Source organism: Hylobates moloch, unplaced genomic scaffold (genome assembly GCF_009828535.3).
Source record: "Hylobates moloch isolate HMO894 unplaced genomic scaffold, HMol_V3 SCAFFOLD_1, whole genome shotgun sequence".
NCBI lineage: Eukaryota > Metazoa > Chordata > Mammalia > Primates > Hylobatidae > Hylobates > Hylobates moloch.
Genome location: NW_026652276.1, coordinates 24,032,685 through 24,056,468, shown reverse-complemented (window position 1 = coordinate 24,056,468; position 23,784 = coordinate 24,032,685). Strand labels below are relative to the sequence as shown.

The 23,784-nt window shown below is 52.9% G+C and overlaps 1 protein-coding gene across 7 annotated transcripts in view; it reads right to left on the bottom strand.

Annotated features, from left to right (window-relative positions):
- TNS1 (tensin 1) overlaps positions 1–23,784 on the bottom strand; it is a 214,892-nt gene that overhangs the window by 10,471 nt on the left and 180,637 nt on the right. For 4 of the 7 annotated variants that reach the window (XM_032754548.2, XM_032754544.2, XM_032754545.2 and 1 more), the window contains 10 exons: positions 15,538–15,736; positions 11,477–12,546; positions 8,726–8,812; positions 7,498–7,629; positions 7,028–7,120; positions 6,183–6,260; positions 4,078–4,149; positions 3,652–3,820; positions 2,781–2,849; positions 2,288–2,320 (listed from right to left, as the gene is read on the bottom strand). In XM_032754548.2, coding sequence (XP_032610439.1) covers positions 2,288–2,320; positions 2,781–2,849; positions 3,652–3,820; positions 4,078–4,149; positions 6,183–6,260; positions 7,028–7,120; positions 7,498–7,629; positions 8,726–8,812; positions 11,477–12,546; positions 15,538–15,736 — 2,002 coding nt within the window. Of the gene's footprint in view, positions 1–2,287; positions 2,321–2,780; positions 2,850–3,651; positions 3,821–4,077; positions 4,150–6,182; positions 6,261–7,027; positions 7,121–7,497; positions 7,630–8,725; positions 8,813–11,476; positions 12,547–15,537; positions 15,737–23,487; positions 23,527–23,784 lie in introns of all 7 variants that reach the window. The other 3 variants (XM_058438388.1, XM_058438380.1, XM_032754546.2) reach the window with 2 other exon arrangements.

Genomic DNA, 23,784 nt, shown 5'->3' with positions numbered 1-23,784 from the left:
ACCACACACACAAACCATGCATACATACATATACAGACCACACACATACACAACATATACACACCACACACACACAACACGCACACAAACACAACATATACACACACCACACACACACACACAATCCTGCATTTCCTACAGCTCTGCTCCCCAAGCCTTGTTTCAGGGGCCGGGAGCAACAGGGCCAAAGGCCTGGGGTAATGCCTAGGTGGTGGGGGAGGTGGGGTTCACAGGGCATCCCCCAGCACCTCCCTTTCCCGGATGGTTCGGACCCTGAGAATGGGTGGGGTGATCCTGGCAGAGGGAGGAAGCATGCCAGCCCTGGCTGCGGGTGTCTACCAGGATGGAGACCCGGCAACTGCACCTGACTGGAGCACCGAGCCTGCCCTCCCCTGATATTTCTTTCAGCTCTGGCTCCCAGGCTCCCGCAATAGCCCAGTCCTGTCATCTGCCACAAAGAATAGATCCAGGCAAGAAGCCTCAGCCCGCAGGGGCAGGAGGAAGCACTTGCAAGATCCCAAGATCTAACATCTCCTTGAATTTTGCACATGAGATCCCTGGCTGGCCTCACCTCGTCCCTGTCATGATTCCCTGTTAGCCCACTGCCCTGCTCGGCCTCTCCCTGTGGCCTCTGCCCCACCCATCAAAGCTTCTTCAGCAGAAGGCTCAACTCAAAACCAGCTCCTGAAGGAGGAAAAGAGGGATTTCCAGGATTGGGGGCCCAGTTCCCTTCTGTCCCTGACCTTCTCCCCTCTTAGGGCCCTGTGGTGAGTGAGCACAAGCACCTTCAAACATGAAGTTCCAGCCTGCTGCCCTGGCCAGCAGAGACACGGGAGATGCAGGAATTCAAAGCACTGATGACCCTATGAAGCCTGGACAACGCTGAACCCCACCATCCCACATGGCCTCTCCTAAGCCACCATCACTGACCATGTGATAGACTAGTCAGTCCATTCATTCGGACCGAGGCATTCTCACTAGCCTCCTCCTGCCTCTGCTCTTCCAGCCTCCATTCTCTCATTTCTTCACTCAACAAATATATACCGCCTCCCCATGTGCCAGACATGGCCCTTCCCTTGGGGAGCCTGCAGGCTGGTGGCCATGAGGCCCCTCCCCTGAAATAGCCCCTCCTACTCCCATTCTCATTTTGACTTGTCCAAATTGAACCTGTCTTTGAAGACCCGTCCTTAAATATCTGCTCTTTCCACCTCTCTGAGGTGCTGATGTGTTCCCCTGCATGGGCTCCCCAGATGTAAGCTGAACTCTCTTGCTGCCTCTCCCTCCCTTGCAACTGTCATTTTTTTAACAGTGAACGTTTTGTTTTTCTGAAGCAACCTTGTATGAAGTCTGCATATATAAAGGTGAAAGCAGTATTTTACAGCTATAAACAGCAATCCAAAAGCACGACATTTACCTATTATAAAGTCAATCAGTGAGGATAATAGGGCTGTTGGAATAATCCTGACAAAGTGAAAAGCAGATGACGGATCATAGTGATAGTCTCATGTCAGCTTCAGACCCCAGGTTATGCCTATATTTTGCTTTGGTTTTGTGATTGTGAAAAAACCCTAGTTCCTGCTGATAGACAACTGCAAGGAGCAGCAGAGTTTTCCCTCCCTTCTGAACACCAAGTGCAATCCAAGGATGCTAGGATCCTTGGAACACAGTTTGAAAATCACAGAAGCATCTTAGTTCTATTTAGACATCTGTCTTATCTGCTGTGCCAATGGGCCTCCTGAGGGCAGGGTCAGAGACCCAGGCAGGATCTGAGTTCCTCGGAGGCCCCTAGGACATGTCCACTGAGTGGAGGAATCTACCCAAAGGTCCCAGGGCCATCCCCAGAATTCAGACCTTCTGGGCTCGCACATTCTGATAAGGCTGTTTTGCTCGGCCACAAGACTCACAGGAAAGCCCACCAAAAAAGCAAGAACAGGAATAAAGGCAGCTAGAATCGGGGCAGAAAAGATCATGTAAGCAACCTCTGCCCCATTTCCATTGCTTCTAACAAGACTCTGTTTTCTGTCCACTTCCTGCCATCCCTGCTGCTTCTGACCCTGGGAGAGTGAAGGCGGCTGGACCAGACGCTGGGCCTCTGGCCTCGAGGCAGGATAAGGCAAAAGGCCTGGAAGCCTGGTCAAGCTTCACTCGGAAGCTGAGTGACCTTGGCACAAAGGTTGTTGCTGCTCTTTCCCTACCCCCAGCCCTGGTTTCTAAATGTGCCCCGTGCTTCCCTTGCTGTGAAGTACAAAGGCCAGCCTGCTGGGCAGGGGTAAGAAGTCACACTTACTTAGCAGGGGCACCACCCTCTGTTTTCATCCACCTGTGGAAAGAAAGTGGGCTCAGGGTAAATCATCATACTTTCTCCCTAGAGCCCAGCCCCACCCATGCCCAGACCCTCTGCGGGAAGGCAGGGGACTCCCCATTCCCAGGGAACAGGAGCTGCCCAAGATCACACAGAGATGCATTGAAGGTGGAGAGAACACTGCAGCCCGCCTCCTGAGGGGCTCTCCCCATCGTGGAGAGGAGAGGCAGATTCAGGGTCAGGGCAAGGCATAGGGGGTAGCAGTGGGCACTGAGTCCCTGGGAGGGTCCCCATATCTATAGTGGGAAAAACTCAAAAGATGCCCAACACAATTACTAACACATGGGCAGACCTTCCAGCTGAACGGAGAATGTACACACATGCACACACACACACACACACATGCACATGCGTGCACCCACACAGATGTCAGTGTTAGAGAGCTGTGTGGGAGGGAAGCTGTGTACAAGAGACTTACTTTCTTTCCTGTGGATCCAGGTCACAGAAGGTGACAGTGTTGAGGGGGTAGTGGCGTCTGAAAAACAGCCTGTAGCACAGACATCAGATAAACAGAGAATGAGTGCTGAAGGGGCTGCTTTTCCCCTCCTTCCACCAGCAGGTCAGGCCACCTTTCCACCATCTGTGGCTATCGCAGGTCCACACAACCTCTCTCTTATGAGCAAGATGGCCTGAGCTGCTGACACTGGTGACCTAAGCAATGTACAGAGACAGATGTGTCATAGAATCATCCCAAATGCTAGGGGCTGGGGAAGGAAGAAACTGGCACTGAGGGTTAGGAAATGTGGGGAGGGGCTGGAAGAAGAAGCAAAGAGGCCGGGGACACTGTTAGGAGAGAGTCCAAGTGGATGGGCTCTGCTCCTAGAAAGCAGGTCCTTTTTATCAGTTGTATTTACAGCCGTCTACCCAATGCTGGCAAATTCTCATAGAAGGATGGATGGATGGATGGATGGATAGATGAATGGAGATATAGATGGATGAAGGGAAAAATGGGTGGTCAGGGATAGATGAGGGATGAATAAATGCAGGGATGGATAGATGGATGGATGCATGGATGGATGGATGCATGGATGGATGGATGGATGGATGGATGGATGGATGCATGGATGGATGCATGGATGGATGCATGGATGGGTGCATGGATGGATGCATGGATGGATAAGTAGCTGGGTAGATGGGAGGTAGATGCAAGATAGATGGATGAGAAGGTAGATGAGCAGTTGGGTGCAAGGAATCAATCAATTGGTAAATGGATGGATGGTAAATACATGGATGAACAGATGGGTCACAGGAAGGAGAACCCCACCCAGGAGCAGGCAGGGGAGCCTTACTTTCTCTGGTTGTCAGTCAGAGTGATTCCCTGGGCAGAGACTTTGAAGTGAACGATGGTGGCAGCTGGTGTGGGGTCTGCAGCCAATGTCTCAGATGTGGCTTTGGAGATGGCCTGTGGCCCAGTGAGTGATTCCATGTCCACAGAGTTGACGAAGAGCACATTGCAGGCTGGAAGAAACCAACCCAAGGCAGGAGTCATGGGAGCTGGGATGGGTGAGGACATTAACCCAGATCCATTCTTCAGGGAGAAGGTAGCAGATAAATTTCAGGCTAGCCTTGAGCCAAGGCATGTGCACATAGAAATGTGATCTTCCTGGAGACATTTGGGTCTGGAGAGACCTCCAGCCTGCACCTGCAGGAGGGGTCAGGGCAGGAAGGCAGAAAGAGAAGCCTGGGCATGGGTACGGTTTCAGGTGACCACTCACCTGCCCCTTGCTTCAGCAGGTCTGCAGTTGAGTTGGCAGGGCCAGAGCTATCTTTTGATTCATCTGTGGGGTCTAAGACAAAAATTCAGTAGGAATTAAAACCCTAGAGCTGGAAAGAAGCACAAGTTTGGCTGGGCTGAAGGGGAGCTCTGCAACTCTTTGGCAGAAGGAACACTGCTTTTCATACCAGACCCTGGCAGTCAGCCCTGAGTTAGGCTCAGTCTGATTGTTTGATGATTGCTCTAAGCAGCCAGCACACTGGTTGTGAGCTCTGGAGTCCAGCAGAACTGGGCTCAAACCCTCACCCCAGCACTCACTAAGTATCTTTAAAACAAAGATGATGATCCTGGTACCCACGTCACTGGGTTTTTGAGCAATTCCATGTACAGCTTAGCCAGTGCTTAACATAAAGCAAGCCTTCAAGTGACAATTGGCGTTGCTGTTATTGTTTTGCATTGATAATATCTTTGTGTAGGTCAATAAATCCCCTAATTCCCCTAATTCATTAAACCATTGATCCAGCATAACTCTAATGAAGAGTGATGGACATATTAGCTTGATTTAACCCACAATGTATGCATTTATCAAAACATCACATTGTACGTGGTACGTAATTTTATTTTTTTTTTTGAAACAGAATCCCGCTCTGTCACCCAGGCTGGAGAGCAGTGGCGTGATCACAGCTCACTGCAGCCTCAAACTCCCAGGCTCTAGCAGATTATCCCGCATTAGCCTCCAGAGTAGCTGGGACTACAGGCATGAGCCACCATGCCAGGCTAATTTTTTTACTCTTTTGTAAAAATGGGGTCTTCTGATCTTGTTCAGGCTGGTCTTGAACGCCTCACTTCGAGCAATCCTTCCACCTCAGTCTCCCAAAGTTCTGAAATTATAGGCGTGAACCACCATGCCCAGCCAAAATTTGCATTTTTTAACAAGTCCCCGGGATACGCTGACACTGCCAGTCAAGGCCCATACTTTGAAAACGACAGGTTTATACAATCTAAATATTAAACAGTTTTTTAATTGCTGAACTACTATGGTAAATTCCATAGGAATATAATTCAATTCGTGCCTGAATTGTGTCATTGGTTAATAGTGCTATTTAAGTTGTATTTGAACTTATAAGCTAATAATGTTGGTCCATTACCATTAATAATTCAATGAACTGAATTGGATAAATAGAAATTGTCCAAAAATACTGGTGGTGTTATATGTGGGCATAGCCCCAGGAGCTCCAAGAAAGACTAGAAAAAAATCCTAGGGCCACAGCCTAGGAGCACTTCTGAAGGTCCTATTGTTGAACAGAGAGAGTGGGGAGAAGGCAGCCCAGCCCCAGTTCAGAGACCTTGCACTGGGGGTGAGGCCAATGACCCTCAGGTGGGCCCTGTGTTGCTGAGGGCTGGGCAGTAGAGGCCTATGCTGGGAGGAGTTCTAGGTGCCCACCTGCCATGCTCCAGGGCTGATGCGCCTCCATGAGAGAAGCTAAACACCCCTTCCCCAGCCCTAACGTCTCACTCAAATTCTCATCCTGCATGTCCTCATGCTCTTAGAGTCCATTCCAACCTCCCACAATCAAAACAGGATTTGCTCTTCCCTAAGAGCTCAGCATCCCCTCAGTCAGGGAACACCCTCCCAGCACACAGATTAGAAAGTGTGGCGATATTTAGGCGCCACCTTCCCTTTCCTGAGGCTGCTCTCTCCTCTCCATCCAGACCAACCCCCCCAATACCTCAGTCTGCCTCCCCGCTGTCTTCCCCAGATGCCCATCTCATCCTCCAGGACATGTCTCCTGTCCCCTACTTCTGTGTCCTGTCATCCCTGGGATGACATGGTCTGAGGATTCCATATGAATTTCTTCATACGGAGGGTTTTCCTGAACAATCTGGCAAGTCCATTTATGTATGTTCCTGGAGTCAAACTTTTTCATAAATTTTTTCTTCTTTTTTAATAGGAATAAAAGGAGAGTAGTTTTGAGTTTCTCCAGATTGGCAAAATGACATGTGTCCTCCAGCCCTGGCCCATGTCTGGGGTGGCTGGCAGGATCAAGACATGACAGGGGCCAGCTCAAGGGTGTGGGTGGTGAGCCAGGAGTCTCACATTCCTACCTCGGTTTGGAATGACCAGCTTGCAAGGCAGGGCCAATGGGATGATGGAGTGCTGGTAGACCAGGGCAGACAGCGATCCTGCAGGGAGGCAGACAGCATGTCAGGGGCAGCAATACTGGAAGACAGAGGGGAACCCCCACCTCCACCCTCACCCCGATACACACAATCTTCCACTTCTTTATTACCTGTACCTCAACCCACCAACAAAGCTGAAAATTCACACACTCTTGTTTAACAAGATCCAACAGAGAAGATTCCCAAAGTTGACTCTAGCAGTCATAAAGTTACCCAAAAACTTTCCTTTGCAGAAAGTTCCTCCTAACATTGCTCCTAACATGCTCCAGTTACTGGGGCTCCTCTGAGAATAGGGCAGAAGGATCAGAGAATTGTGGGATCCAATCCCAGCTCAGTCACTTCTCACCTGTTGGTTCTCAGGTAAATGTAACTTTGATGACTCTCATTTTTTCATGAGTCAATTCCTCCCTATTAGGGAGGATGACCCCTACCAAACAGGATGGTTGTGAGGCCAGATGTGATAGAAGGTGCTGAGACAGTGACATTCACATGGTAGGTGGTCAATTAAAGCAGCTGATTTTACCATTGTTACTCCAGTTATAATGATAACAAGTCCCAGCTGGGTAGGACAAATGCAGCATGCAGTTTGGCAGAGTTAGGGCTGCACTGCAGAGGGAGAGAAGCCTCCATTCATTTTCTCTGCTGAATTTATGACAAGGGTGACTGGCAGAGCTTGTCAGAAAGAACTTAGGGTCAGATCCTTGGAGGAGCTCAGGACAGGGCCAAGACTCAGGCCAGACTGTAGAGATGGGGGCAGGGGGACAGCTCACCGAAGTTTGGCTCATTGGGGCAGCCCTTGAGTTTGACTCCTCTGGGGCCGGTCTCTATCAGAAAATGCCTGACCAGCTCATGGGTCATGTCTCCTGGGACAAAGAGAAAGAAATGAGGCTCAGTCCCTTCCCATGGCTTCCTCCCACCACCTCCCAAGACTGCTTCAAAACTTCTGCAGCGTGCGGGGCCAAGATGGGCGAAATGGCTGAAGAGAGAACGTGGCTGGAGCCCCATGGACTGCAGAGCCCACTGCTGCTCTCCCACTCCTCAGGAAACACACGGCAGGCACCCAATCGTCCTGCTTTCCCTATCTCTGACCCCATCCATCACCAAGCTCAAGACACCCTCTTCTGAAGAGCCTGATGGGAGTTAGGGTCCTGCGCAGCACGCTGGGTCCCTCCAGCACCTCCAGGTTTAGCGACTGTAAAGATCACCTGGTCCTGAGCCCCGTTCTGGGAGATGAGGTTACCTTTTTTATTCTGCTGCACGATGGTTGGAGGTGGTGAAGACACCTTCATGGCCAGCCCATAGGCACCTCGGAAGGAGTGACTGTCTCGGATGATGAAGGCCCCCGGCTCCTGGTCCTTGAGGAGCGCAATGGCTGCATGAGGAAGGGACAAGGAGAGAGGAGGAAGCAAGACCTTGGTGGCGCTAGTTTTACTTAAGTCTCATTGAGCCTACCGATCTTCGTTCTTTCTTAGGTGAGATAACGTTCTTTAAAGTTAAAATTTAACTACTCCTAAGGGTCTTCCTGTACTCAGGTTGGCAAACTTATTCTGCTGGGTTTTTTTGTTTGTTTTTGTGAGACCGGGCCTCACTCTGTCACTCAGGCTGGCATGCAGTGGCACAATCATGGCTCACTGCAGCCTCGACCTCCTGGGCTCAAGTGATCCTCCCACCTCAGCCTCTCCAGTAGCTGGGACCACAGGCCACTATTCAGTGTGTGCCATTTTGCCTGGCTCATTTTCTTTTAGTTTTTGGTAGATTCAGGATTGCACTATGTTGCCCTGGCTGGTCTTGAACTCCTGGCCCCAAGTGATCCCCCTGCCTTGGCCTCCTGAAGTGCTGGGATTACAGGTGTGCGCCACCACACCTGGCTGGCAAACTTACTCTGTAAATGGCCAGAGAGTAAATATTTCAGGCTTCACAGGCCATGCAGCCTCTGCTACAACTACTCCACTCTGCCACTGCAGCAGGACAGCAGCACAGAGAGGATACAAGCCAGCAGGTGTGGGTGCGCCCCAATAAACTTCATTTACAAAAGCAGGCAGCATCCAGATTTGACCCATGGGCTGCCGTTGCTGACCCCTGTCTCACAACTGACGGGCTTCCCCTGAGAATCATTCCCATATTCCCAACTTTGCTCTCTCTCCCTGTAAAATGCAAAAACCTCCCACATCAGGCAGACAGACAGCTAAGGTTTCATACTCTCTTGGCAGACCTTTTACTTTGCCCAGGAAAACCAAGCCTTTGCTGTTTTTAAGAACACTTCCAAGAGGTGTCTACAACCACTGCTTCTGTGTTCCCACACTTCACTGCGGGAAGTGCTTCCTACTGTCCAACTTCAACCCCAGCCCCCTCTGTGATGACCCCCTACTACAAAGAGGACTGAATTTGCCTCTGTTCCTTGCCCAGGGAAGACACAGCAGGCCTCAGCCAGCTATGACCTCTGATGGACCACAGAGCCCAGCACTCACCCTGCTCCCTGGAGATCTCAGGCTTGTACCAATACTTAGAAGTGTCCTGGACAAACTTCACTTTAGCCCGCGTCTCCGGGCTGTTGTCTAAAGCAGGAGAAGGGAAGAAAGTGTTATCAGTTAAATTGTGTTCTCCCAAAACATACATCAAAGTCCTGACCCCCAGTGCTTGTGAATTTGACCTTATTTGGAAATAGGGTCTTCGCAGATGTAGACAAATTAAGATGAGGTCACACAGGATTAGGGTGAGCCTTAATCCAATATGCGTGTATGCCTGGTGTCCTTACAAGGAAAGGAGACAGAGATACACACAGGGGAGAGCACCATGGAAGGTGCAGGCAGAGACTGGGGTGACGCATCTACATGCCAAGGGACACCAAGGATGCTGGCAGCCACAAGAAGCTGGGAGAGAGGCCTGGGACAGATTCTCCCCCAGAACATCGGGAAGGAGCCAACCTTGCCAACACCTTGATTTTGGACTTCCAGCCTCCAGAACTGTGAGAGAACACATTTCTGTCATTTATAAGCCACTAAGCACATGGTCCTTTGGTATGGCAGCCCCAGGAAACTGACATCAAAAGCTGATGTCCTCGAACACCATGCGAACACAGTGGAAGGGACCTTCGGCCTCCTCATCCATCCCCTAGCCCCTGCCCGCCATCTGGGTGGCTGAGCCACCTCCTGGTGGAGGGCCTGGCACTGCATTCCCGCAGAGCCCACCGAAAGCCTTCCTCCACCCCATGTCCCCCCTTCCCTAGAAGACTGTGACTAAAGCCTTCCTACAGCTTTTCTCCCACGGGCTAAAACACTTGCTTCTAGAACCTTTCTCCACAGGCTCAGTTTCTCAACTTCAGCATACCCACCATGAAGATGAGGGCAGAAAGATCCATTTCTGCCCCCTTTTCCCCAGGCCTCTCCTCACTTTCCACAGGGAAAGCCTATGTTCTGCATCACATAGAACAAAAAAATCACTTCTCTTTGGATCAAACAGGTGATGGCTGGCCTAGAATCTAGAGGCCATCTACTGCATGTCAGGCACCCTGCTTCTCAGGCAGACAACACCCCCACACACACCCATGCCCAGACTCTGCAGACCTTGGGAATTTGTCATAGAATATTAGATTCTGGAGGGAGCTCAGACAGGACACAGTCCAACTGCCTAATTTTACATATAAGGAGAAATTCAGAGATGAGAAGTGACTTGCCCAAGTCACACAGATAGTGACCTTGGTAAGAGGCCCTAGCAGCAGCCAGTTTAGGACCAGCTAAATTGTATCTTCCTGTCTAAGCATCAGGATGTACGGCCCTCACTCTCACCCTCTTCCTTCAGCTTTTGGCACCAAAGAAAACACAAAAAGGGAGGGAGAATAGAAAAATATGAGGATTCCACATTTTTCCTCTCCTGTCTTCAGAGACAGAAGTTGGCATGAAAGAGAGAGCAGATCAGGAGACACAAGTTGTGTCTCCAGTGCTTAGTCAATTTCAACCTATGATTTACACTCCCTTATGCTTCTGGGATCTGTCTCCGGGCAAGCGTGAGGGGAAGAGGTCAGCTCCCTTTCCTGGCAGCTGTGTGCTGGGTTAGGCAGCTGGGCCGTGCAACTGCTGCAGGCTGCCTTTCTCTGTCTGAAGCCCCAGGCCCCACTGCTGCTGTGACCTGTTTAATGAGCTGTCAGAGGCGGCTGCAGTCCCATGTGCCTTCCTGTGTTGACTCCAAAGGCTATTTTAAGCAGGGAAGATGGTGGGAAACAGGAAGTGTCCCAGCTACTAGAAGTTTAGCATCCTTCAAGGAGAGGGGCTGGGAACCAGATGTCCCCGGTGGGCGGCAGGAAACAGGGAGTGCAGGGTCATTCTAGGTATCCTGGCTTGGCAGGCTCAGGGCAGGACCTGAGAGTGATGCCGGGAGAATCTAGGCAGCTGGGGTCCATCTGAGGCTGCCTAAAACATTCCAAATCTGCCTCAAACATCCAGGGCCACTGTGCACACAGTCAAGTTCAAGGTTGGCCTTTGTGTTTAGACAATGAGCTTTCTAAATAGAGGCAAAGGTGGCAAGTTCTGGCGATAGGTGAAGAATTCACTGCACAAACCTGCATGGGCTTCAATGCAGTTGGGTCTATGAGGGGTGATGTGGCACTGTGGGGCTGGCAAAGGTATGGAGATCCAGGTTTGGAAGGCAGGTTTTCAAGGTCATGCTAAATATGACCCCCAAGATATGGACACATGATAAAGACAACTCCAATGATGCTTGAAGACCATTAGTTTTGGGGTGGCATGGCCTGGATTGGAAGCCTGGCTCTGCCATTTCTTGACTGTATGATACTAGACAAGTGACCGAGCCTCTAAGCCTCCGTTTGTAAACTGGGGTTAATAATATTAATACCCACTTGACCAAGTGGCCAAGAAGCTTAAATGAGACAGTTCTTAGCTCAGAGCCTGGCACACAGCACGTGCTCAACAAGTGGTAATGGCTATGAGGATGATGATAATCATAACAGTAATACTATTCATTATGATTTTTATCATCCTCATCTGTATCCACATCCTCATCTCAGCATCCACAACCACAGCACACTTATCGTAAGGACACCTCCAACTCTCCTTATACAGATAAAGAAACTAAGTCCCAGAAGTCAGTGATTCACCCAGGGTCGTCTGCCAAGGGAGTGTCAGAACAGACACTGAGATAGATATTTCACTCTTGTACTTACTTCATCAGCAGGAGAGGTGAAAATGGAAGGGGGAGAGGCCCACCTGGCATGGAGTACTTGGAGAAGTCGGGCAGAGTGTGGGAGAAGGAGACGGTGCTGCCCCCGCTGGGACTGGACATGCCGCTGGCGACAGGCGAAGACACCTTCCCGTTGATGGTGGCATAGTTGGGGAGGCTGCCTGCCCGGTCTCCCACCGACATCCTTCGCTTCTCTGGCAAGGCCGGAGTTGGGCTCCCTTGCCGGAAGGCTGCTGAGTCTGGCGACGGGGAGGTGGCAGGGCTGCTCAGGCCAGGGTAGTAGGCAGGGCAGACGGGGAAGGAGGGCGTGGAAGGAGCCTGGTAGCCAGAAGCACTGCTCTGCCGGGACAGTGTGGGTCTCCGATCCTCGGGGGTGGAATAGCCACCATAGGCCGCATGCCGGTCCAAGCAGGGGCTGCCGGGAACCACAGATCCAGACCCTCCCAGGTGACGACCCAGGCTGGGACTTCCAGGGCTGGCTATTGCATTGCTATGGAGACCAGAGGCCAGGTTGCCTTGGTGAGCCCCAGGGTGCCGGCCCAGGCTGGGACTCCCCGGGGTGGTGGCCACATTGTTGTGGAGGCCGGAAACCTGGTAGGCCCCTGCTGGGTGCCGACCGAGGCTGGGGCTCCCTGGGGTGGTCGCTGCACTGCTCTGGGGGCTGGAGACGGTGCTACCATGGAAGCCAGTGCCTGGTGGACCCATCATCTGGCGATGGCTCATACTGGGACTGCCCGGGGCAGCCATGCTGGGGTTGATGGCCCGCCGGCCGAAGCCAGGACTAGGGGGAGTGTTGGTGCCCACTGTTCTGTGGCGTGCCTGAGGGCTCCCAGGCACCGTGTGGACGCCAGCCACACTGAACTGAGCTCGGGCCTGGCTTTCCGGAGAGGAGCTGAATTGCTGAAGTGAGTAGTCGGGGCTGCTGTAGCTACTGCCCACAGTCGGGAGAGGAGAAGAGCTCTGGTAGTTTCTCTGGGCAGATGGGCTGGGCTGTCCCAGGCTGCCTGAGCGGAAGCCAGACTCCAACAGAGGCTGGGTAGGCGTCCGGGGACCCTGGTCACTGCTCTCTCCCGATGGGAAACTCCCCACTGAAGTGCTGCAGAGAGATGGCGGGTTGCGATGTCAGCAGACAGAACTGAATGAAGGGTGGATTTACAGCGGGCTGTGTGCCCTCCCTCCAACTATGAACAACAGTAAGAATGGGCCCACTGGCAGTGCGGCAGGACATCAGGGTTTTTTACGTTACCTTACAGAACCATCAGAAGAAGAAACTGAGGCTCAGGGAAGTTAAGCAGTAGGCTTAGGACAACACTGCTTATAAAAGACCAGGGTTTCAACTTAGCTGTGTCTGATTCCAAAGCCCACGTCTTCCCAACTGCACCATGCTCACTCCTGAGCCACGTCAAAGTGAAGAGCCCTCTCCTATCGAAACTGGAGGTGACTGTCATGTTATAGCCTCCAGCATCACAGAAATTCCCAATGGAGTTTCCTGGCTCCTGTTCCTACTGGGAGTAGCCCTGCCTTGACTCAGTTTCCTCAAGTGTGATATCATCATCCTTAAACATTGACTGAGAGTGCTAGAATTGGGCTTTCACTCCTAGATGGCTCCAAAAACGCAAAGACAAGGAATCATAGGGGAAGGTTTCACATCAGGGGATTTGAGGTCATTGTAAGGTCTGCTCTCCAGCCACTGGGGATGTGGCCACCAATGGAGAAAGCTGTCTTGCATGGTAATGAGGCTCCTGTCATTAGGAGCATTTAAGCAGAGGCTGACAGACCTATTGGCCTGAATGTTGTAGAGGGAATTTCCTGCATTGGGAGGTTAGATGAGATGAGCTCAGAGGTCACTACCAATTCTGACACTGAAACAATTCAGTTCAGAGGAGACTATAGCTGGGGTAATTGCCACAATCAAAGTTCCCTTGTTAAGTCTAGGTCTGCATGGAGTGACATATGACAGCACAGCAGTACAATGTGATGGCCAGTGAGTTTCTTTGCTTGTTAAAGTTTTTCCATGTGGAACATGGCAGGACTGGATTAGGTGACCCTAACTCCTTCTAGACCCAAATTTCTATCCATCTTTGAGAGAAACAAAGGTTGACAGGGGCCTTGCATAAACTAGTAGCTGTAGGGAGGGAGCAGGCAGGCTGTGCACCAGGAACCCCCGATGGGGAAGGGTCCTTACTTAGCCAGTGGGCCAAAACCTGGAGCTACGGGCTGGAAGGATCTTGTGGTGGGCTGGCCCTCCCTGGGCCAGGTTGGATAAGCTCAGGTTCCTGGGATGATATGAGGTTTTGGTCGGGGGTGCACTCTTGGGCCAGGCAAGAGCCAAGGGCAAGGAGAAGGTCAGGGGCCAGGCTAGGGCAAAGTCTACCTTGCATCCCAGAAGGGGCCAAAGCAGAAGGCCACCTCCTGGTATAATCCAGAATAAACTGGATTCTGAGGAGTGGGAGACAGAGCTAGGCTGAGCAGGGCAAGAGAAGGAGACACTAAAATGGGGTTCTGGAAGGCTAATCCCAGGGGAGAAAGCCTAGCTTCCTGGAAAGGGCCAACACTTCAGCAGGAGGAATTTGAGTGAGAAACAATGAACAACTTCCTAATGCCAGGGCTCACTGAACATCAACAATGCGTGGCTGGGGCAACTTAGGAAAATCCCCTTTCCTTTAAAATAGGAAATGCAACCCTCGGCCAGAGTCAGGCCTCCTGAACAACACAGGCTGCTGCCTGTTAAGAGGCTGGGGAGGGAGAATGCTTGGCTTAGAATCCAGAAGACAGTTGCCTCTGCTCATCTGCTCCCCTAGTCCTCCCGTGGTACCCCTACTTGCGGGGAGGCTCAGCATTGAGCCAATGTAGACTGTGCAGCAAACTGGACACACTGGGCCTGGAAGGGGAATTTGCAGGCTCTGTGACATCCCAGGCTAGGAGGGCAGTGGGCACGGCGAAGAAGGGATGGTCAGGGCAGAGTCTCCCCTCCTGGGGGCGACACCTTCTAGGTCCTCCTCCTTTGCCTGGCACTCGATGCCTTGCCTGAGCTGATCGCAACCCTCCTTTCCTATGCCGTCATCCCATCTCTTTGTCCCCTCCACCTTCACCCCCACTACCCCAGTCAAGCAGCTCCTTGCTGCACCCCTCCACTGAGCCTGTCAGCAGGGACTGTCCACCCACCTCTGGGCTTTCATCTCTGTATGATGCACTCAGAAATATGGATGCCAGCCATCCATCCACCCAGGCACCCCCTAATGGCAGGCCACATGCCCTCAGCCTCACACTCCCAACATGGCCACAGTCCAGTCCTCTGTCCCTGCTGGGCTGTCCTTCTGGAATGCCCTGTCTCTCTTTCTTCATCTTTCAACATCCTGCTAGTTCCTCTACACCCTTCACAAATGCCTCCAGCCCTCAGAAATCCTCCCTGCATCCCTAGCCAGAAATAATGGCCTCTTGTTCTGAGCTCCAAGCCCTTCACTCATGTGTGGGCTTTGGGCCCATCTGACTCTCATCCTGTGCAGGGAGGGCGCCATAACGCAGGTCTGGGGCAGAGGATAGAGATTCGGGCTCTGGAACCACATGCTTCCACCTAAATCCGATTTCTGCCACTGCTTAGCTGTGGGACCTCGAATAAGCTACTGCACCTTTATGCCTCAGTTTCCTCTTCTGAAAAGTGGGAACAATGATAGTGCTCACCTCCTAGGATTGCTGCGAGGATTAAATAACTGCATAAAGCACTTAGCAAAGTGCCTGGTACCTAGGATGAGCCCACTACATAAGTCATTACTGTTGGTAGATTTTCAACTTGGGGAAGGACTTTGCCGCATTCACCGTGGTACCCTTCACTCCTTCCAGCACGGTTTTGGATGGGTGGAATTGAATGCAGCCTGGGAATTATAGGTCACTGGGATCCCCACAGGATTCAGTGCGCAGGACATGTGCCCTCAATGCACCTTGATGAAGTGGTTTGCAAGGTGCCGCCATCTGGGTATGATTTCTGCCTGTCCACGCCATAGGCAACAGATCCAGGAGGCCTCACCCATCCTGTCCCAGTCCCAGGCCCAGATTCTCATCCCCCACCCACTGCCCCTTCCCGGCTTACCTGTCAGCGCTGAGGATGGGGCTGCTGGTGGAGAGGGGGCTGGGGGAGACAAAGGAGCCACCCAGGGTCCCGTTCCTCAGGGGTATCTCGTGGCCATAGGCCTGGGTGGCTGGAGCGCTAAAGCTCTTGGGCTCAGAGTCCTGAGCTCGGGGCCCAGCCACCGCTGTCCGTGCCACAGATTCCACATAGCTCCGGGGCTCTGGAAGGGGCAAGGGGACAGAGACGCTGAGCACAGATCCACAGGGGTGCAGCGCAGGTCCCACCCAACCTCCCTTGGAACACAGCCTCCTGGACTCCTGCCTGGGAACATAGGAATAGCCCCCAAAGGACAGGAAGGGCTCCTACCTGCCCAGACTCACCCTGCCCTGCAGCGACCTTTCACCAGGGCCTTGCTCAGAGGGGGGGGCCCTGAAACGGATCCCAGGCCCTGCCTCAGAACATGGCCATCAGAGACTCTTCACTCCAAGGACTAGGAGGCCGTGCATAGCTGGCATCCCCTTTGGCTGCTCTCTCTCTTCAATGATCTTGCTCAGCACCCAGGCCCTTCCAGGTTCTGCTGGTGCCACTAGAGTCTGGGGCCCTACAGCAGGCCCAGAGGTCCATCCCTGCCTTGCCTGTATCCCAGGACAGTGCCAGAGTTCATGTGAGCTCCACCCCCTGCCCAGAATCCAGAAACAGCCTTGGCCACCTAGCAACAGGCCTGCACTGGTGAGTCTTGCCCTGTGGGGCTACTGTAGACTCACCAGCCCCTTCGATGCCAAGACACACCCACCCCTCTCTGCCTGACACACTCAGCATTCCTCTAGAGACTGGCATCAGGGAACCCCATTCCCAGGCAGAACTCAACATTCCATCGCCCACCTCTGGCATTCCTGTAGCACTGAGCAGTTTACAGAGGACCTCATTATACACGGCACTACCTGGTGTTCAAAACAGCCTAAGAGGGGGTGGGGGACACATGCTAGAAAAGGCCATTTTACAGATGAGGAAGCTGAGGCACGGCAAGGGAAATGACTAGGTCCCAGATGGCCCGACTCCCAGACCAGCGCCTGCCCAACTCCTCTACGGCCTCTGAGGCCAGCTCCTAAACGAACTCCGTTTGAAAGAGGAAGAAGCAACAGAACGCTCTTGTTTACCTCGGGCCATGATCCGGGAGGGATATCATTCCCACCACCTCCAAATCCCACCCTGTCCCTGTCTTACCCAGGAGGAACCTGGCCTGAGTACAGAGCCATACTGCCCACACTAAGGCATCCACTGAAATCAGCCTGAGAAACTGAAGAACCAGAGTCTGTGCATCCCTCAGGAGGCCAGGCCCCTGCAGCCCCTGCTGGCCAAGACTGCAATGGTCAGAGTTGGAGAAGAGCCCCCTCCTCCAGGTCTCCTCCAGAAGACAATGCAGAGATCCCTAACCAGGGCCAGTAAACTTTTTTGTAAAGACTTACTAGTAAATATCCTAGGCTGTTGGGTCAGGCCATCACTGTTGCAACTATACAACTCTGCTGTTGTGGTGTGACAGCTTACAGAGACAATAGGACAGCGTATGGGCATGGCTGGGTTGCAATCAAACTTTCTTCACCAAAATAGTCAGGTCCTCCAGGTCCCTCCTCCAGGTCCCTCAAGGGTGACAGGCCCGGGGTCCAGCTAGCTGAAATGCAACCTTCCTCCCCCTAGCCCAAAGAAAACCTTAATTTGGAAGGAGCCTAGCTATCACCAGGGTGCTAGCGGGGTGCTTCCAGCCCTTGCTGCATAGGGGCGCGGCCTCCACGGAGTGGCTTCCGGGGTGGCCCTCAGGTCTGACATCCTACACCCAGGCCAGAGGCCTCTCTGGACACCGGAAGAGGATGGTCCCTCAGCACAGGACCCTTTACGGAGCAGGACCCAGAGGCTGCAATGGAGTCTGCACACAGCTCCAACCACAGCCTGCCCGTCTGTCTTTTGTCCCCACACAGAACCCCCTCCACCCAACAGCAACGACAGTGGACAAGGCTGGGGCAGTTTGTCTGCAAAGAGGCAGGCACGGGAGGTCTATTCTAGGTACCAGGCACAAGGTGATGTAGAACCAGGCACCTCGGTACCCAAAGCTGGAATCCATGTAGGCAGTGCCCGCAAGGCCTTCTCGAAAGTCTCCCTCAACCAGCCCAGGCCACCCACCCGCCTCGCAGAAGGCCCAGGCCAAATTCATGCCAAAGGCACGGATTCTGTGCCACCCAAGCACGAGGCTCTGCTGGAACTAGAAGACAATGCAGATATCCCCTGACCAGGCCCAGTACACATTTTTGTAAAGACTTAATAGTAAATATCTTAGGCTGGTGGGTTAGGCCGTCACTGTTGCAACTACACAACCCTGCTGTTGTGGTGTGACAGCTTACACAGACAATAGGACAGTGAATGGGCATGGCTGGGCTGCAATCAAACTTTCTTCACCAAAATAGTCAGTGGATAGGATCTCACCAGCTGCCACAGTGTGCTGACCCCTGATCTAACCTATCTCCTCAGCCCAGAGAGGTAGAGCCATGTGCCCAGGACACATGGATAATTAGTGGCAGGGAACACTAGCACCAGAGTCTCCAGACGCACAAGCTGGCTCTGGGGGACCTAGACAGGGCCCATAGGCTCACACGACACCCAGAGCTGGCTCTATCCAGCACTTCAGCCCATCAGGCAGAGAAGAGCCAACTCCACAGGGCTATTCCTAGTGATAAAAAGAGCAAACAATTATACAGGAAAAGTAGGATTTGGGGGATGTAAGTACCTTGCCCAGGTCACAGCTGGCAAGGGGAAGAGTCAGCCAAGGAACCCAGGCAGTCTGGCCCTGACCTGCCCTTACCCACTGCACATACAACCCTCTGCAAGACGGGAAGCCAACAGTTTCAGTGAGTGTCTTTAGTCATGGGCAACTGGTAACCCAGCTTGGGAGAAGAGAACATCAGAGGGAGTGTCACCCACAGCCATGCAAATGACACCCAAGATCAGAGTCCACTCTCCCCTCCCGTCTCTCGCCACCCTACGTCACTCTCTGAAAACCCTTCCCGGACCCTTCCAGGCACTCATCATGGCTTCACCCGGGTCCCCACGGCTCTCGGCACCCCTTCTCTCCCAGCCAGGGAGAGAAAGCCACTCTTTGGCTGCCCGTGGGCTCCCAGAGCCTGCCTAGCTGATCTGTGTGCCGAGCCCTCACACAGCACCTGGTACACAGCAGGCCCTCAATCTGCATGTGCTCCACAAAGTCACAGAAGCATGATCCTTACCCTCCAGCCCCAACCAGAGACACAAAGTAAGACCTCAGAGGCACACATCCATTTTTCCCATTCCCTGAAGTTCAAGTTGAAACCTATGTGAATGACACTGTGAAGGTCTGTGCTCTTCTCCAATTCACTGGCATCGCTCCTGATCCACTCTCTACCCTGATCTGCATCCCTGGAGGCCGACTTTTATTTACTATGTCATCCAGACCCCCTTAGTCTCTGGCTCAGGATAGCTTTGGCCTTTGGCTAGTAAGGAGGGACTGGCAGGGTATGAGAGGGAGGGAGAGAGAAGGGCAAGGTGCCAGTGGCTACATCCCCTACCCACCTCCCTCTAGCCACAATCCAGTCAGCAGCCCTGCCCTCTAGCTCCCTCCTGGTTCCTTAAGGCCTGGGAGGATGGCTCCCTGCTCCTGATAGGGAGGACTTGGGGTGCTTTACCATCACTCACTGCTCTGCCCAGACCTTTTAAGAGTCCATCAACTGTCCTAGGTTGCTCCATTGGAATGAACCATCAGTTTCCTACCAGGCCCCTGACCCACACATTAGGTAAGCAATTCACATTGTCCTATGCCCCACCCCTTTAAAGAAGTACAGGTACCCCTTCTAGCAACAGTAAAACTGAGATAAAGTGGGCCGCACCACCCCGTCCTGTAGTCAGGACACAGCCAAGCCTGTGGATTAGACAAGGCTGGGTCTACTAACTGCTTCTGGCCTAAACACAGGCACCTGAGCTGCAGCCTGGGAGTCCGAGGGTAAGATTGCATGGAGGGCCCATGGGACAGTGTATTAGAAACCCCGAGGTGGCTCGATAGGATGGCCACGTTCTTAAGGCAACAGTCCCATTGGCCCCTTCAGCTCCTAAACTGCAGAACAACACAAGAGTTCTCAAGACACTGGGAGTCTGAATTTGGGGAACAGGATGGCTCGCCCAGGGAAAATCAGCAGCATCCATTCCCACCACAATGTCGGAAACAGCCCTTGTGCATTGGGTGGCCAACCTAGCCAAGGCCACTCAGACCCAGCCCCACCTGGCTCTGCCCTCACCGGGCCCCCAACCTCCTTTCTCCTTCCCAGTGCATCCTCTTCCTTGGTCAGCTGGTCTGCCCTCCCACCACCACCCCCACCTGCCATTCCAGTCCCAGATCATGGGGTGGAGATGAACGAAGCCCTTCCATACAATCTCTACTCCTCATGAACCCAGAACAGGAAGGACCTTTGAGAAGTTATTTGATTTCCTGAGTTCACCTCCAGAACTGTTTAAAACCCATCTTCAGGGCTAAACATCAGTTTTCCCAAGTTTTCAGATGCAGATTTCCTACTGAAAATGCTTCCTTTTTCTGTCTATTCCCTGGCTCTTTCTCTCTCTCCCACCCGGGGACAATATACTTCTACTTGCAAGCTCTCCCCTCACCCACCACCCGTGCACTTACTAGAGACTTTCTGGGACTCAGTTTCCTCATCTGCAAAGTGGGAATGAGGATACCCACCTTCCCGGCTAGGATCAGGTGAGAAGAGGTAGGAAACAAAGTTCCTCCTAATTCTTTCTTGCCAATTCCAGGCCCAGTGTTCAGAACCAGCCCTGCTGCTGCCCCCGCTGCTCCTAGCCGCCCATCCCTGTCTTCCTCCACTCCTCACTCGCACCACCTCTCCTGCTGTTTTCCTCCTTCCCTCCAATCCTGGAGCAGCTGCATCAGAGGCTACAGGGAGTTGGGCAGGGCGGGAATGGTGGGGACAGGGAGGGTGCTTCATGTAGAACATTCCAGGAGCCCAAACCCTGCCAAGTGGCTGCTGGCGGCAGAGAGCAGCTGCAGCACAGGGTGACTTGGGCTCCTCCAGTCTGGCACTGTCAGCTCCTTGTCCACACCCTGAAGTGCATTTTCTGTCTCCCCAAAGAGGCTCTTTGCTTGGAGAGAAGGGGCACACCCACCCTAAGTAAAATCAAGACATGTGGGTGGGAGAGAAAGAAGGGAATATGGAAACCCCCAGGTCCCAGATCTAGAAGCTCAAAAGTTAGAATTCCAAACCTTTTAGATTGGGCCACATGCTCCCTCCTCCCAGCCCCCATGACATGCTATTCCTACCTCAGCTCAGCACTTTTGCCTAATATTGAAATGTCTGCTGGCATCACTCTCCTCACCAGCTGCCTTACACATCCTTATATTCCCAAAGCCTGGCACACAGTCAGCGCACAAAGTATTATGAATAAATGAATCAATGCATGAAAGAATGAATGAATGTAAAGTGTTTCGCACAGCGCCCGGGACATAGCAGACATCCCTCAAATTCTTCTACTCCCCAAGCCGAATAATCCTGCCTCTGGCCATTTTTGCCTCACGGGCATTTTTTTCTGAATTTCCCATCAAAGTATCAGCAGGGAAATCAAGCAGAGCCTCAGAGGGTCAGCAAAGAATGAGCTTTAGTCTGACCCGGGCGGTGGCACATGATTCAGGAAATAAGGAACTGGCTGCCCACAGCTTTGCTCCCTGCCCTTTCCCTGCTCCACTCCCCAGGCCACGGGCAGCAATTCCAACTCCCACGCTGGAATCCCAGGGCATGGTTCCTGCAGGCAGGGGAAGGACTTTGAAATGGCCACTTGAGGAAGAGACAGGGGACCAATAACTCCAGTCTGGCTCCGTTACCTCCTAACTATGACCTTGGGCAGATCCCCCAACACCACCCACAGTGCTGATGTCAGCTGCATATCTGTGACAACGATGGGTGTGGCTGAGTTAACCCCTAAGAACCTTCCCCTCCAAACTCTGTGGCTCTGGCCAGAGCACTTGGGGCCCTGTAAGATGAGAGTCATTCAGCAGGTGCAATTGGCAGATAGTTCAGTCCTGTCGAGGCTCACGCCCCTGAAGTCACCCCAAAGTGAGAGACACAATCACCAGGCTCTGCCAGCTTGCTGGATAATCCACCCCATGGCCCTTCCCACTGGAGAGTGTTTGAGATACCACGGGTCTGTTAAAGCCAACCAGCTGCGAGGAGAGCTGACAGCCTATTGCGTGGTCCGGCATCTGAAGCACAGGAACGTTGGCTCTGAGCTCCAGCTAATTCTAGACTCTCTCTCCCAGCTCCTGCCCTGCCAGGACCAGCGGTCAGCCTGCAGCTTGGGAGAAAGCCCTTTCCCCAGGCATGAGGCTGCAGGGGAGCAAGGAGGGGCCGTTCCCAGCAGAGGGAAGCATGCTGTGGCCCACCTGTTCTGTCTCTGGAAGCTGCTCTGTTCTGTAGCCCCCGAGCAGCCTGATGCTGTTGCCCAAAACCCAGCTGGTTAGGAGATGGCAAAGTCTTCTGGGAAACTCCAACCATCCTACCTGGGTGACAGCAGATTTAGAGGAGCACAGGCCACCCCCACTTAGAGGGTGGAAAATCAAGGTGGTGTGTACAAAGGAAATGGGAAATAGGCCTGAGAAAACTAGCCAACTAGCCCAGGGCCCAGGTGGGAAGTCAGAACACCTAACCCATCAGAACTGGAAGTGATCACAGCACCCACCTTGCCCCATCTTCCTGGTAGAGAGGGGGATGCCAATGCCCAGAACCACACGCTGGCCTCCTGCCCAGGCTGGCACCCACTTAGTTTCACCTGCTGATTTTGAGTCCTCACTCGAGTCCTGCTCCTAGTGTGTCCAAGGCCTCCCACCTGATTATGCCCCCTCTCTGCTTCCCTGGTGCCCAGTGCAGGGCTCATCTAAATCAAGGGTTCATCTGGGACCCATAGACATGCCAACTCCTTGAATCTGCTTTGCAGAATTACATGCATGGGAATCCCAATGCATTATTGTATACACGGTGAGTCCATAGATTTCCTGAAATACCCAAAGTTGTCTGAGATCCCCGAAAGACAGACTTGGTACTTTCTGTGTTGATAGGAAACCAGGCAGGGCTTCCAGAGGGCAAATCGTGGCTCTAAGATGGGGGCTCTGAGCCAGGAGAATTATCCCCCCAGGGGACACTGGCAATGTTGGAGATATTTTCGATTGTCATGACTGAGTGAGAGCTACTGGCATCTAGCAGGTAGAATCCAGAGACACTGCTAATCCTCCTACAGTGCACAGGGCAGCACCCACAACAAAGAGTCATTCAGGGCCAGGCACAGTGGCTCACACCTGTAATCCCAGCACTTTGGGAGGCCAAGGTGGGTGGATCACCTGAGGTCAGGAGTTCAAGGTTGAACCGAAGACAGAGTTGGATAAAACCAGTTGTGCCATGATCGTCAGCCTGGGCAACGCAAAATCCATCTCAAAGAGGAAAAGGCGTCATTCAGGCCAAAACGTCAGTGGTGCCAAGGTGGAGAATCTCTTCTCTGAGAGTACGCCCTGTGGAGTATGCCCCGGGAAAGGGGATCTGAGTCCCTCTCTGTCTACCTCTGTGAGTGGCTGCACACCAGGCAGGCTGGTGCAAATGGCGCTGGGAGAGGAAGGTGCAAGAGGAGCGTTTTGGTCAACGAGGCGGCACTGCAGGAGCCCCCAGACACTGGCTGTGCCTGAGCCTGCGCCCGACAGCTACAAGCTCCCCCATCAGGACTCAGGAGGTGTCCAGGGTGGTATCTCATCACCAAGCATTGGGGGACAGGAAGGCCATGTGCCTGGTCACCTGAGTCCCAGTGAGGAAAGAAAGCTGCCTCCAGCCAGCCTCTTCAAGCCCTGCGTGAAAAGCCATTTCCAGACCCAGAGAGCAGGAAGCCACAGCAAATGCTACTTACCTTCTGAAAGCCTGACCACCACCTTCCCCTCATCTTCCTCTGAGGGAAGACGAGAAGAGAGGTGGGAGGAAGGAGAGGCAGGAAAGAAGGGCAGGTGGTGAAGATGAGGAAGAGCAAAAAAGGAAAAAGAAAGAGATTAACAGGGATTATTTCTTGAGAAAGAGAATCTGTGGAGAAAAGGGAGGTGGGAAAGCTGGGGTGAGGCCAGGGCTGATTTGCGCTGTCCACAGAAGGGCTCCAAGGGGAAGGCCGAGGCCCACCCTGCACAGGACCCCAAGGCTCTGGGGCACAGCTGAG